We start from the raw sequence: 12,969 nt of genomic DNA, 5'->3' as shown, positions 1-12,969 counted from the left end.
GACGTCCCTATCCCCTATTGACGTCCCCTTATCTCTTCTTTGAGCTCATGTGTAGATCTGACCCATGGATCTAGTCGTCACCATCAGCTAAGAGTCCAAGCCTTTCTTGTACCTGTAACTTTGCTATAGAGTGATCCACATATTGAAAATCAATGTAAGAACCCTGTCAGCCATGATTCTATTGATTTGCCTTCTTTATGAACGTGCCTAAGATATTTATATACTCTCTAGATCCCTATCATACCTTAGGATAAATCTTTAACTTTTTCTAAAGTCATCTAAGATGCCTAAACTAAAACCATATCCAATAAAGCAATGCAGTCTTGTTCTACGAGTTTTTGTTTCTTATCATATTTAGAACATACCTTGGTCACATCTAAACGTGTACATTTTCTTTAAACCCTCTCTAAACTCGTTACATAACTCCTAAAACTGATCTCAACCTTAGGTAATACCTTATGTTCAGGACTTGAAACATTAAACCAACACTTTGTTGATTTGGTTTGACTTTATCAATGTCTTCAACGTTTCAACCTACCCCAAGACACGTTAGGTCCAATATAAACCTTATACAAGATCTTTTTATATCTAAACAAAAATATCTTTTCAATTGGCATACCGATCTTAGTTTTGACCTACCCGGTTTAACCATTTGACTCTATTTTTTTATACCCCTCAAAGTGTTAAGATATGATGCGACAGATATTTGAGTTTCAGGTAACTACTGCAACACAAACAAAACACTTTAACTATATATAGAGACCATCTCATCAAAGAAAAGTGCAATCTATTTAAGCAACTTTTAAACATTAAATATAACCACATAGATGTGATTTTTTTTAAAAATCAAGCTGAGCTTACACAGACCCTCATCAGGAACGTAAAATGTCCCACCACAAAGAGACGTGCTGACAGCTCCTACACATGGATGTCATCACACACAAAAAGTACTAAGTCTTACCTTTTTTGATATATATTACTACTTAACGAGGAGATGAGCCGAGCCTTGTTGCTCGAATATTTTGAGAAGGCTCATTTGCGAGCAGTGGCGTAGCTAGGATTCATGTGAGGAGGGGGGGGGATTGGGGGCAATCGGGGGTTCGGGGGCAGTGCCTCCGATTTTTCTTTTTCTTTTTTCAGATAAAATAAAAAATGGCTACAATTATTAATAAAAATCTATTTCATATGGACAAATCAAACTATTTGCTGCAGTCAGGGCTGGGCTAGGATCCTGGACTGGGCTAAAAAAATGAATAAAAATCTATTTCACATGAAATCAGGGCTGGGCTAGGACTGTGCTTTTAAAAAATAAATAAATAAATAACTGTTTCGGGAGGCAGGACTGGGCTACAGCCCAGTCCTAACCCCCCCAGCTCCGCCTCTGTTTGCGAGCCCAAACGAGCTAGCCGAGCAAACCAGACCACGAGCTTGTCGTCTCGTTTCTCACTCCCATTTTCTCTTCTTTTGCCAAGCCAAGTATGGATGGTCAGCTAGGTTAGTGGGTCCCACAGGAAGTTTACTTGGAGAATATCCACCCTTCAAAAGTGAGATCCATGGCCACAGCTCCGTATCATCACCACCCTTCTCCCTTCTTGGGTTTAGCCCCAATCACCTCATCTCACTTCTTCCTGTCCCTGCCCAGAGGCCCTACAGACTGTGGGATCCCTCCTTGCCATGGACTGCCCCTTGGTATCATCATCAATGGAGTGCAATCTGCTCTCTGCTTTATCTCTTCCCCAACAAAATCACAACCACCACCACCACCACCATCATCATGAGGATGTGAAGAACATACTCAAAGATTTAAATAGAAGGCTAATCAGGGACACCCCACAAGAGAATTGCATCACCAACATCCCATTTGCCACCATTTCCCTCAACACCCACCTCCCAAATGCCCCCCACAGCCAAGAAACCAAACCCCACAAATGGGTCAGGCCTGCAGTGAGGGGCAGCCAAGCTGCCCAATCCATGATGAAGGACATCTCAACCGCTGAGAAGGCCTTCATTGGGGCCATGGCCGGGGGCATAGCAGGCGCCTTCACCTATTTCTTCCTGTACCCACTTGACACAGTCAAGACCAAGCTGCAGACAAGGGGGGCATCAGAGATTTACAGCGGTGCATTGGATGTCATTGCCAAGGTTTTCATGTCTCGGGGGATTTTGGGGTTTTACAGCGGAATCTCGGCCGTCGTCGTCGGCTCGGCCGCGTCGTCGGCTCTCTACTTTGGCACCTGTGAGTTTGGTAAGTCTGTGCTCTCAAAATTTCAGCATTTCCCTTCCATTCTCATCCCTCCTACTGCTGGTGCAATGGGCAACATTGTTTCTTCTGCAATTATGGTCCCCAAAGAATTGATTACTCAAAGGATGCAAGCTGGGGCAGCTGGGAGGTCCTGGGAAGTGTTCCTGAGGATCATACAGAATGATGGTATATTGGGTCTATATACTGGTTACTCTGCTACTTTGCTTAGAAACTTGCCTGCTGGTGTTTTGAGTTATTCATCTTTTGAATATCTGAAATCTGCTGTGTTAAAGAGGAGTGGGAAGAACCACTTGGAGCCATTCCAGAGTGTGTGCTGTGGAGCATTGGCTGGTGCAATTTCTGCATCTATCACTACCCCTTTAGATGTAGTTAAGACTAGATTGATGACCCAGGCTCTGAGTAGCGGGGGTGTTGTTGATGATGAGGCAAAGGCTAGGATAGCAGTTTCTGTGTATACTGGGATTTCATCCACAATTAGGCAGATTGTGAAGGAAGAAGGGTGGGTTGGTCTAACTAGAGGGATGGGGCCTAGGGTGCTCCATAGTGCTTGCTTTGCCGCTTTGGGTTACTTTGCCTTTGAGACCTCTAGGCTCACTTTGTTGCACCACTACGTCGAGCGGAAGAACAAAGCGATCTTGGCAGTTGATCAACCTGTATGAGATTACTGGTTCTGTCAGATGCTCAATTTTGATTTGTTAGTAGGTTGATTGGGTAGTAAGCAGAAGGCTGAAAGCAGCTTTTGAGTACGATTCGGCTGATAGTTAAGAAGAAAATGCTACCTTCTTGTGTTCACTGAACATCTAAATCATATTCATACAGAGAAGAACATGGCAATTCACCACTGGTTTTATTCCTGGATTATGCTGTTGATGGAGAAGTCTCAGTATGCAATTTTGGGATTTTGGTTTCCTGTGAGAGGGGGATTCAGATTTTAAGCGAGTAAAAAAATAAGATGTTAAAGTGTTACCAGTTGTCTATTTGCTAGATCTTTTTATTGCACGGATTGTTTTCATAACCTTATCTGATTATCTTTACTTAAGCATTTCATGTAGAATCTATATATTTGAATAGTCTTCGTCTTTCTTTTGTTTTTGTTCTGTTGATTCTATGATGATACTAAATATCACAGGTATGTTAAGCGGCTTAAGGAAAATTACCAGAGGTAACATTCTAAAGGTTTTGAAGTTCAAAATTATAATTTCATGTGCTTAAAGCATTACTTTGATGAATAACTTATGTTTCTTTAATGAAAGGAAAATGCATTCTAAATATTCTGGGAAATGGTAGTATTTTGGGCCAAGTGTTCATTAAGGAGAAGGATTTGACCAGTGTATGGTGTAGACACTGTGGAAATTTTCCATCTTATTTGAAATGTGCAAAGAGCCAATTTCATCTTTTGAACTGGTCTATCCCGGCATTGCTTTCTATGACTGAGAGACCTGGAAAAACCATTAACCACTATGACTGAAACCATGAAAACTGAGATAAGTTCCTCTAAGGAGGTGGGAAGAATTGCTTAAGCCTCAGAGCCAGCAAACTTTTGAATTTAGCCTCACTGACGCATTTGTTTTATGACCAGGGTGACCATTGACTGTTCCCTTAAGATCCCCACTTATGAGTTGGCAATGCCAATTGAAAACCCATGAAAAAATCTAGTTATGCAGACAGCCAGATTCAATCCCAACTGGCATCAGTAACTTACATGATTGCCACATCTCACAGAATTTCTTTCTTAATTGCCTTTTGCAAGATGTACAACAAGTGTTTTACAAGGCAACTTATCCTCTTACATATAATCTACAAATCATGATTGTAAAAAATATTTAACATCAAAAAGTTCAAGAGTGCAAAATTAATTACACTCATGACCGCATTCTAAAATCTAAAACACTGGTAGTGTATCGATATGAACATTTCTCAGTACTATCCAACTGTGGACCGACCAGAAACCAGTGGGATGGTGCTATCCATCATGGGAATGGACTGATGGACCGTACCACATACCTTTCATGGCTAATTCAGCGGTGAAATGGCAATGGTCAAAGAGAGATATTTTCCTTGGTCTTCAAAGTCTAAAATAATCCTAAATCTTCATATTAAGGGCGTTTATGCAAAAGACATGCTACTGTCAGTTTCTGGTTGTGGCAATGATGAATATATTGGCAGAGAAATGTCACCCTTTGAGATGTTGCTGTTAGAAAATGACTTTGAATATTTTAGGTTCGATAATGAACCCATACACATGCACATTAAGTGTGAATATACCCACTTAAGGGAACAACACAAGCACATCAAGTGCTAATACATAAACCCATAAAAGGGATAAATATGACTTAAAGTCATAAGTTGAATATTATTGAAGAAATAGAAGAAGAGGGTAAAAACCCTATACAATGGAGCATAAGCTCCTCCAAGGAGTGAAGGAATTACAAGGGGAAAACCCCTATTTATAATACAAGAGAGGAGCCACTTAGGGGGCTCCCAAAGGAGTCGTTGGGAGCCCCCAACGGTCACATTTGTGACCGTTGGGGGCTCCCCAACGGTCACATTTGTGACCGTTGGGGGCTCCCCAACGACTCTTTGGGGAGCCTCCCTAGGTGGCGCAAACCACTAAAAAAGAGAAAAAGAAAAATAAAAGTAAAAATTACAAACATATTCCAAATGGAATATGCGTAAGACTGTGAAATGACTAAACTACCCCTATGCCTATAAATAGAAAAATATATATTTTATATATATAATTAGGATAATACATATGCATATATACCATATATGAATATGTATTATCCTTTATATATATATAATATATATAAGATTACATAGGTTGAATGATACATTTTAACACCCCCCCTCAAACTTTGCGTGGGGGAACGAAAAGATTGAAGAAAGCAGGAGGAAGACTCTCAAGGCTTCAAGAGCCTTCCGTACGAATGCCATTGCAAATGTCTTCCTCCAACGTCTTTAACGATAAGCACCTTCCATGATCTATCCAAGGTACTTCTTTTCCTCTTATCTTCAAGATCCTGTGGAACAACAACAAAGAAACAAGTAAAACATATCTTTGCACTTTACTCAATTGAAACATTTCTAACAAGCTCAATTGAAACCATATCGGATGACACATCCGCAAAATAATGGTGCAAAAATATAACTTATGCATAGAAATCAGCACATGATAGGATAATTATTTTAGCATGAAAAGTAAATTTAGAAAACCAAAGTTTCAAAATCATACATCATGTTAAAGAGTGAGCGGAAGCAAATTATGCGGAAATGAATTGCAAGAATGCATAATGCATTCATAAGGTCCAACATTGGACAAACATAACCCCATAATGGGAATAACAAAATGGTCCACTAAGGGACACCACAATAAGCCTACGAAGAGGCATAAGCTATATATGCTTAATTGAATGAGGGTCTAAAAGGTCATAATGAGCATATGCATGTACTATCATGAAATGAATTAACACTTAAAGAAAATCATTAATGAACATGCTCCAAACATACTTTAGTCAAAATGAACACGGATGCAAATGTTCAAAAGCATGATGAATATGAACTTCAAGGGGCTTTAACACGCATAGATCAACAATAGAGTTTTTCACATCTTTAGGGAGAAGGTCTATGTCAAACAAATGTCATATATAAGAAGCATGATTTGACTAAATATATTAAAGCATCCACCCAAGATTCAAAAATGAATATCATTTGAGACAAAAGACTCATTTTGCATATCAAATATAAAAGATGCCGAAAAACTGTAAGCACTTCATATATAGATTAAATACTAAAATATCAATTTGATTTAAAAACATATCATAGATATGATTCACTTTTATCTAAAAACACAAGTTATGAATGAAATTTTGCAATTTTCAATAGTAGTTCATCCACTACAAGCAACTACCTCATTAGTCCTCCAAAACCTGTAAATCAAGTGTATAAGCTACTAGATCAAGAATATAAATAAAATGCCATTAAAGGCCAAAGACACACACTAAGGTGTGTAAAAATACCTCTTGTCTACATATAATAATACTTGAAATGAGTGCATCAACGACAAGAACAAGAGAATACACGCCAACATGGACAAAAAACATCTCTTGTCTACGTAAAAATACACTCAAGATCAAGTATGTTCAGCTACTAGAACAAGAGTATTAAGCCAACCATGGGCTAAAAACACAATACATCTCTTGTCTACATAAAATGACACTTGAATTGAGTGAAAGAAGCCAACCATTGGCATACAACTCAGCGACTAGAACAAGGACACAAATGCCAACATGGACTAAAGATCATACACCATGGTGTGAATCAACGTGCCTTGTCTACATATAATAACACTCAAGACAAGTGTGTTCAGCTACTAGACCAAGAGAGCAAAAGCCAACAAAGGGCTACCAACACACGAAGGTGTAATAAAATCCTTGTCTACATATGATGACACTTAGATAAGGGGCATAAAAGGAGAAGACTTTTGAGGTAATCAAACTTGTAATGACAAACATATATATAAATCAAACCTTGAATCAATAAAACAATATTCTTCAAAAAAGAATACCCATAAAAATAACTTTTTGGAATAAACTATGTAAAAGTATCTTCAACAAGATACAACAACCGATAGAACAATATTCTTGAAAATAAATGTGTGAACATACGCACACCAAGAACATATGGAACACTTGTGCACAAAAGCACAAATGTGCAAATGCACTCATAATTTTTATAAACAATGGAAGGTTGGGCAATAATCCCTAAAACCTTGATTTCAATATACCTTAAAACATTTTAAGGTTTCAAACATCATATATCCATCACATTTATATATAAATAAGAGCATCCATAAGATCAATGACCAACATCAAACTAGTGACACACTCATATACCAAATCATTCTAGAGTCCCAAGGTGCCCATAACTCACCTCAACCCCCATCTATAATATGGTAAGTGGACAATCTAAAAAGACATAATAACGAGTGACACACTCATAATTAGAGATCATATACCAAATCATTCTAGAGTCCCAAGGTGCCCATAACTCACCTCAACCACCATCTATAATATGGCAATTTGGACAATCTAAAATGATATAACACGAGGTGCCCATAACTCACCTCAACAAGCATCTCTAATATAAAAATAAGGCCAAAACAATGATGCATTAAAAAAACATGTGATGGACAAATATAAATGCCACAGAAAGGCAATAAACACTTTAGGAATTATTTTTCAAAGAAAAGAGGACCGATTAAAAATTGAATCAAAGGTCCAATATAATCAATCACAATAATATGTTTTATAACAACAATTTTGCATAAACACGAATTATGCTTAATCTTCAAACGAAGTCATTTATACAAAAAAGACTTATTATGCAACTAACACAATTATGAAATATTAAGCAACATCATGCGTAAGCATCCATTTGGAATAATTAAAAAGTCAAAAACAAGCCTCAACTATGATAGATATAAAGTGCAATTAAATGCATACCAAATGATAATAGATGCACTTTTATGCAATGCAAGATTTTTAAATGACAATAATCTTGAATAAGCAAATAACAAACTTAGGCCAATATAGGCATTCATAAAGATGGTGAAGTTTGAAAATCTTATTAAATCCACTATTGTAACTTAAAAAATGATGCTCACAACCAATCTTAAAAGATCCACAAAGGGTTACAAGTATTAATGAATCTTTGAAGGATATTATTGTTAAAATATGTAATCCAAACTTGTAACTTCGTATATATATTTTACATATATAAGGTAATACATATACATATATATAATATATGTATATGTATCTACCTATTATATATGTAAAATATATATATAATTCTATCTTTAGTCTTAGGGGTAGTTTAGTCTTTTTTACACATATTCTTTTTCGAATATGTCTTGTAATTTCTTTTCCCATTTTTATTTTTTCTTTTTCTTTCAATAAATGAGTTGTACCTACCTTGGGAGGGGCCCAACACACTAGTCGTTGGACCCCTCCAACGGTCACATTTGTGACCGTTGGAGGGGCTCCAACGACTATGTGGAGCCCCTTCCAAGGTCTCCTTTAGCCCTATAAATATGGGCTCTCTCCATTGTATTTGCAAGATTAGATTTGGGATTATAGCCCAACCTCTTTAGTGTTTATGAAACTTATGGGTGCAAGTGCACATTTGTGATTCGGTGTGTTGTGTTCGTTGTGCACAAGTGTTCTTGGGTGTGTATGTTCACACATTTATTCTTAAGGTTGTTGCGTTATCGGCTAAAGTATCTTGTTGAAGATACTTTTACATGGTATCAGAGCCTCGTTGAAGAAGAAGAATTGCGATTCGCCTTCTTTTGCATTCCTCGGGAAGCGTGCCTTCAAGTTTTTTGAAATCAAAGAGGATCATCTTCTTCGAGCAATATTTTAGGAGCCTCTTTTGTCAAGAAAGACGCAAAAAGTAATTAAGGTACATACTATCTCTTGCATTCTTTCCTCTCTAATGGGCGAAAAAGACTCCCATTTCTCTCTTGGGTTTAAGCTTAATGGCTCAAACTATCACGTTTGGGCCGGTAATATGGAAGCCCATATTAAAGGAAAGGGGCTTTGGGGTTACGTTCATGGATCCATACCGGAACCGGAACCCAAGATTACCATTGTTGAAGGAGGGGATATTAAGATCCTTGAAGGGGATGAAAGACAAAAGGCCCTTGAAGAGTATTCTAAGAAACATGATGATTGGGAAATGAAGAACTTCAAGATCTTATCTTGGATTTTCTCATCCGTTGAGACCAAGATAAATGCCAACATCATCAAATTTAAAAGGGCTTCCGAAGCTTGGGTATATCTTGAGAAAATGTACACCTCAAGAGATCTATCCCACAAGTATTTTCTCCAAAAGAGGGCTTTGACTCTCCAACAAAATGACATGACCATTCGGGAGTATTTTGCCGAATTATCCTCTATTTGGGACGAGCTCGCTATTCTTGAACCTAAATGGAGTGGTGAGGCAATCGAATTAAGGCACAAACAACTTGAAGAAGACCGGTTCTTCAATTTTTTAAATGGCCTTAGACCCGAATTTGAACAAGTCCGGTCCTCTCTTCTCTCCGCCTTCACATCCCCCTCACTCGAAGATGTTATCACCAAGCTAAGTGGTGAAAAAACCCGTATGGGGATTGGCAAAAATAATCCTAGCATTCTTGTTACTTCCTCTACTCAAGAAGATGGTGAAATGGCTAATGCCGTGTCAAGACCGGGAAATAACATGAGAACCTATAAACCTCCTCATTTCAAGAATCAAGGTCAAGGAGGAAATGATCGGTATGGCAAAAAAGATTATAGCAAAGTAACTTGCTATCATTGTAAAGAACCCGGACATATCAAACCCTTGTGTCCTAAATGGAAGAAATTGATTGCAACGGCTATGGCATCTCAAGTTGAAGAACGACCCTCTTTATCAAGTGAGTCTCTTTCTCTTCAACAAATCGTGGAAGCCCTACAACCTCTTCTCAAGGGAGGTACTTCCGGAGCCGCTATGTCATCCTCTTCCCCCGGTAAGACATCTTGGCTTTTAGATTCCGGGGCATCCTTTCACATGACCCCTAGTTATTGCACTCTTTCAAACTTTTCTAAAAATGCTTTTTCATCTTTTGTATCAACCGCGGACGGTACATCTCTTGAGATTAAAGGAATAGGTAATTTTGAAAAACAAGACTTCTTTGTTCCAAAAATTCGTTTTATCCCAAACCTTAACCTAAATCTTCTTTCCGTTTCCCAACTCTCGGACCATGGTTGCGATATAAAATTTTCTTCTAATAAATGTTGGATACAGGATCGCCAGTCCGGGAGATTGATTGGGGAAGGCTCTAGAAGAGGAGACCTCTACTACGTAGATTTTCTTCAAGTTCCCAAGAGTCAATTTTGCAACGTCGTCCAAAACAAAGACATTCATGTATGGCATAAGAGATTGGGTCATCCTAATATTGTTAAAATCTCGTATTTGCCTTTTGTTAAACATCTTTGTAAAAGTGACTTTTTGTGTAATGAATGCATTCTTGGGAAAATGAAATGTTTGCCTTTTCCTCAAAGATCCATGTTTACGACAAAACCATTTGAAATTGTCCATTCCGATGTATGGGGACCGGCTCCGGTAATGTCAAAAGGAGGTTTTTCATATTATGTGATCTTTGTGGATGACTATACTAGGTTTTGTTGGATCTATTTCCTTAAACATAAATATGAGGTTTTTTCAACCTTTAAAAGCTTTCACATGATGATTTCAAATCAATTCAATGGATGTTTAAAAATCTTTAGGTCTGACTCTGGAGGAGAATACCTCTCAAATGAATTTAAGAGTTATCTTGAAAATTTTGGAATTCTTCACCAAAAATCATGTCTGAAAACCCCGCAACAAAATGGGTTAGCCGAACGAAAGCACATGCACATCATTGAAACCACTAGGACTTTGCTCATTTCTCAAAACATTCCAAAAAATCTTTGGGCTGAGGCAGCCCTTACCTCTGTCTATCTCATAAACCGACTTCCATCGAAAAATTTAAACAAAATTTCTCCCTTTGAAAAACTGTATGATAAGGAACCTGATTATAGCAGGTTAAGGGTCTTTGGGTGTAAGTGTTTTGTTCTTACTGATAAGAATGACAAACTTTCTCCAAAAGCCATTCCTTGTGCCTTTCTTGGCTATTCTGAAACCCAAAAGGGGTTTCGTTGTTATGATATCAAAAGTGATAAATTGTATGTTTCCAGAAACGTGAGTTTTTTGGAAAATGTTAGTGGGTTTGAACGTTGTGACCCCCATAATGAAAATATGGATTATTCTTTTTTATTTGATTTATTGAATAAGGACGATGATACTAGTGATAATGAGTCAGATCAAAGTAACCCAAATGAACTTGAAACCGAGGAAAACATCTCCTTATCTCCTTCGTCACATCAACCTATTGAATTACCTAGAAACCCTATCACCTACTCTCATAGAGATCAAAACAACTTTAGGAGTGCTCTTGACAGATATAATGATGCCAGTCCCAGTGCCTCTCAGAATGAAGTGATCTCTCGTAGAACTGAGAGAAGTAGAAGGCCTCCTTCTAGGTTCATTTCCTATGACTCTTTCTCACCAAGATATAGAGCCTGCCTTAGTGCCATCCACTCTTATATAGAACATAGAAATTTTGAAGAAGCACGTAGATGCCCTGAATGGATTAATGCCATAGACAATGAACTTGAGGCCCTGAGAAGAGCCAAAACTTGGGAGTTTCAACATCTTCCTAAAGGTAAGAAAACAATAGGATGCAGATGGGTTTTTAAAGTAAAAACTAAAAGTGATGGATCCCTTGAAAGGTATAAAGCTCGCTTGGTTGCAAAAGGATATAGTCAAGAATATGGTATTGACTATGAAGAAACTTTTGCTCCTGTAGCCCGTATGGTCACTGTTCGATGCCTAATAACAGTTGCCTCTATCAACAAGTGAAACATCTATCAAATGGATGTTAAAAATGCCTTTTTAAATGGTGACTTAAGTGAAGAAGTTTATATGGATGCTCCTCCTGGAATGGAGGCTCCTGAGGGAAAGATGCTTCGTCTTCAAAAAACACTCTATGGTCTAAAACAAGCCCCCAAGGCTTGGTATGATAGATTTAATTCTGTTATGATTGAAAATGGCTTTTCCTCTTGTTTTACTGACACTGCTCTATTTGTTAGAAAATCCAATGCAGGGATTGTAATTTTACTTTTGTATGTTGATGACATGCTCATCACTGGGAGTGACTCTAACGGGGTTAAGAGTATAAAATCTATCTTGAAGGATAAATTTGAAATGTCTGACTTGGGTTTTCTAACTTATTTTTTGGGAATTGAAGTAGCATACTCTCTTAGAGGATATTTTTTATCTCAAACTAAGCTTGCCTCTGAGATCATTGACAGGTCAGGTATTACGGATGAGAAGCTTTGCGAAACTCCTGCGGTTGCAGGAGCAAAGATGAAAATTGATGATGGGGTTCCACTTTTGGATCCTACACCCTACAGACAGCTTGTAGGATCTCTGATGTATCTAAGTATTACCAGACCAGATATATCCCATGCAGTCCACACTGCAAGTCAGTTTCAGCATGCGCCTACATCCGTTCACATGAGTGCCATCTTACGAGTCGTAAGATACATAAAGGGTACTCTAAATAAGGGAGTTTTTCTATCTTCTTCTTCCGATTTAAAATTAATTGCTTATACTGATTCTGATTGGGGAGGTGACCCAAATAACCGTCACTCCACCACTGGATTTTGTATATTTTTAGGTGACTCGCTGATTTCATGGAGATGCAAGAAGCAACAAAAGGTGTCACTCTCCTCAACAGAAGCTGAATATCGTGCCATGGCAACTACTACCATGGAGATTGTTTGGATTCATCAACTGCTTGAAGACATGGGAGTCACAATTGAAGGGCCTACCAAGCTGTGTTGCGACAACAAGAGTGCAATCTACATTGCGAAAAACCACACATTCCATGAGTGGACCAAACACATTGAAATGGACTGTCACTATGTTCGCGAAGCATATCTCCGAGGAGTCATTGATCTTCCTTATGTTACGTCCGAATATCAGTTGGCAGACTTCTTTACCAAAGCCTTGTGTGCTCCACGGTTCAACTTCCTTCTTGGCAAACTATCGGTCATCCTGCCCTAAGTTTGAGGGGG

At 38.2% G+C, this 12,969-nt stretch overlaps 1 protein-coding gene across 1 annotated transcript; it reads left to right on the top strand.

The window, feature by feature from the left end:
• The first annotated feature begins 1,605 nt into the window (after nt 1–1,605).
• Nucleotides 1,606–3,355, top strand: MFL1 (Mitochondrial substrate carrier family protein). Its single transcript, XM_090007539.1, has one exon. It carries the CDS (start codon nt 1,675–1,677, stop codon nt 2,920–2,922), a length of 1,248 nt encoding a protein of 415 aa, XP_089863665.1. The 5' UTR covers nt 1,606–1,674; the 3' UTR covers nt 2,923–3,355.
• Nucleotides 3,356–12,969: the final 9,614 nt, after the last annotated feature.

The sequence above is a fragment of the Nuphar pumila genome, chromosome 5, assembly GCF_984573655.1.
Source record: "Nuphar pumila chromosome 5, dmNupPumi1.hap1.1, whole genome shotgun sequence".
Lineage (NCBI taxonomy): Eukaryota > Viridiplantae > Streptophyta > Magnoliopsida > Nymphaeales > Nymphaeaceae > Nuphar > Nuphar pumila.
Note: the sequence above shows the minus strand (reverse complement) of the source record. Positions and strands in the feature narration are given on the sequence as shown.

Coding starts and splice junctions, on each gene's coding strand:
- MFL1 (XM_090007539.1), top strand. CDS start 1,675: ATGGACTGCCCCTTGGTATCATCATCAATGGAGTGCAATCTGCTCTCT.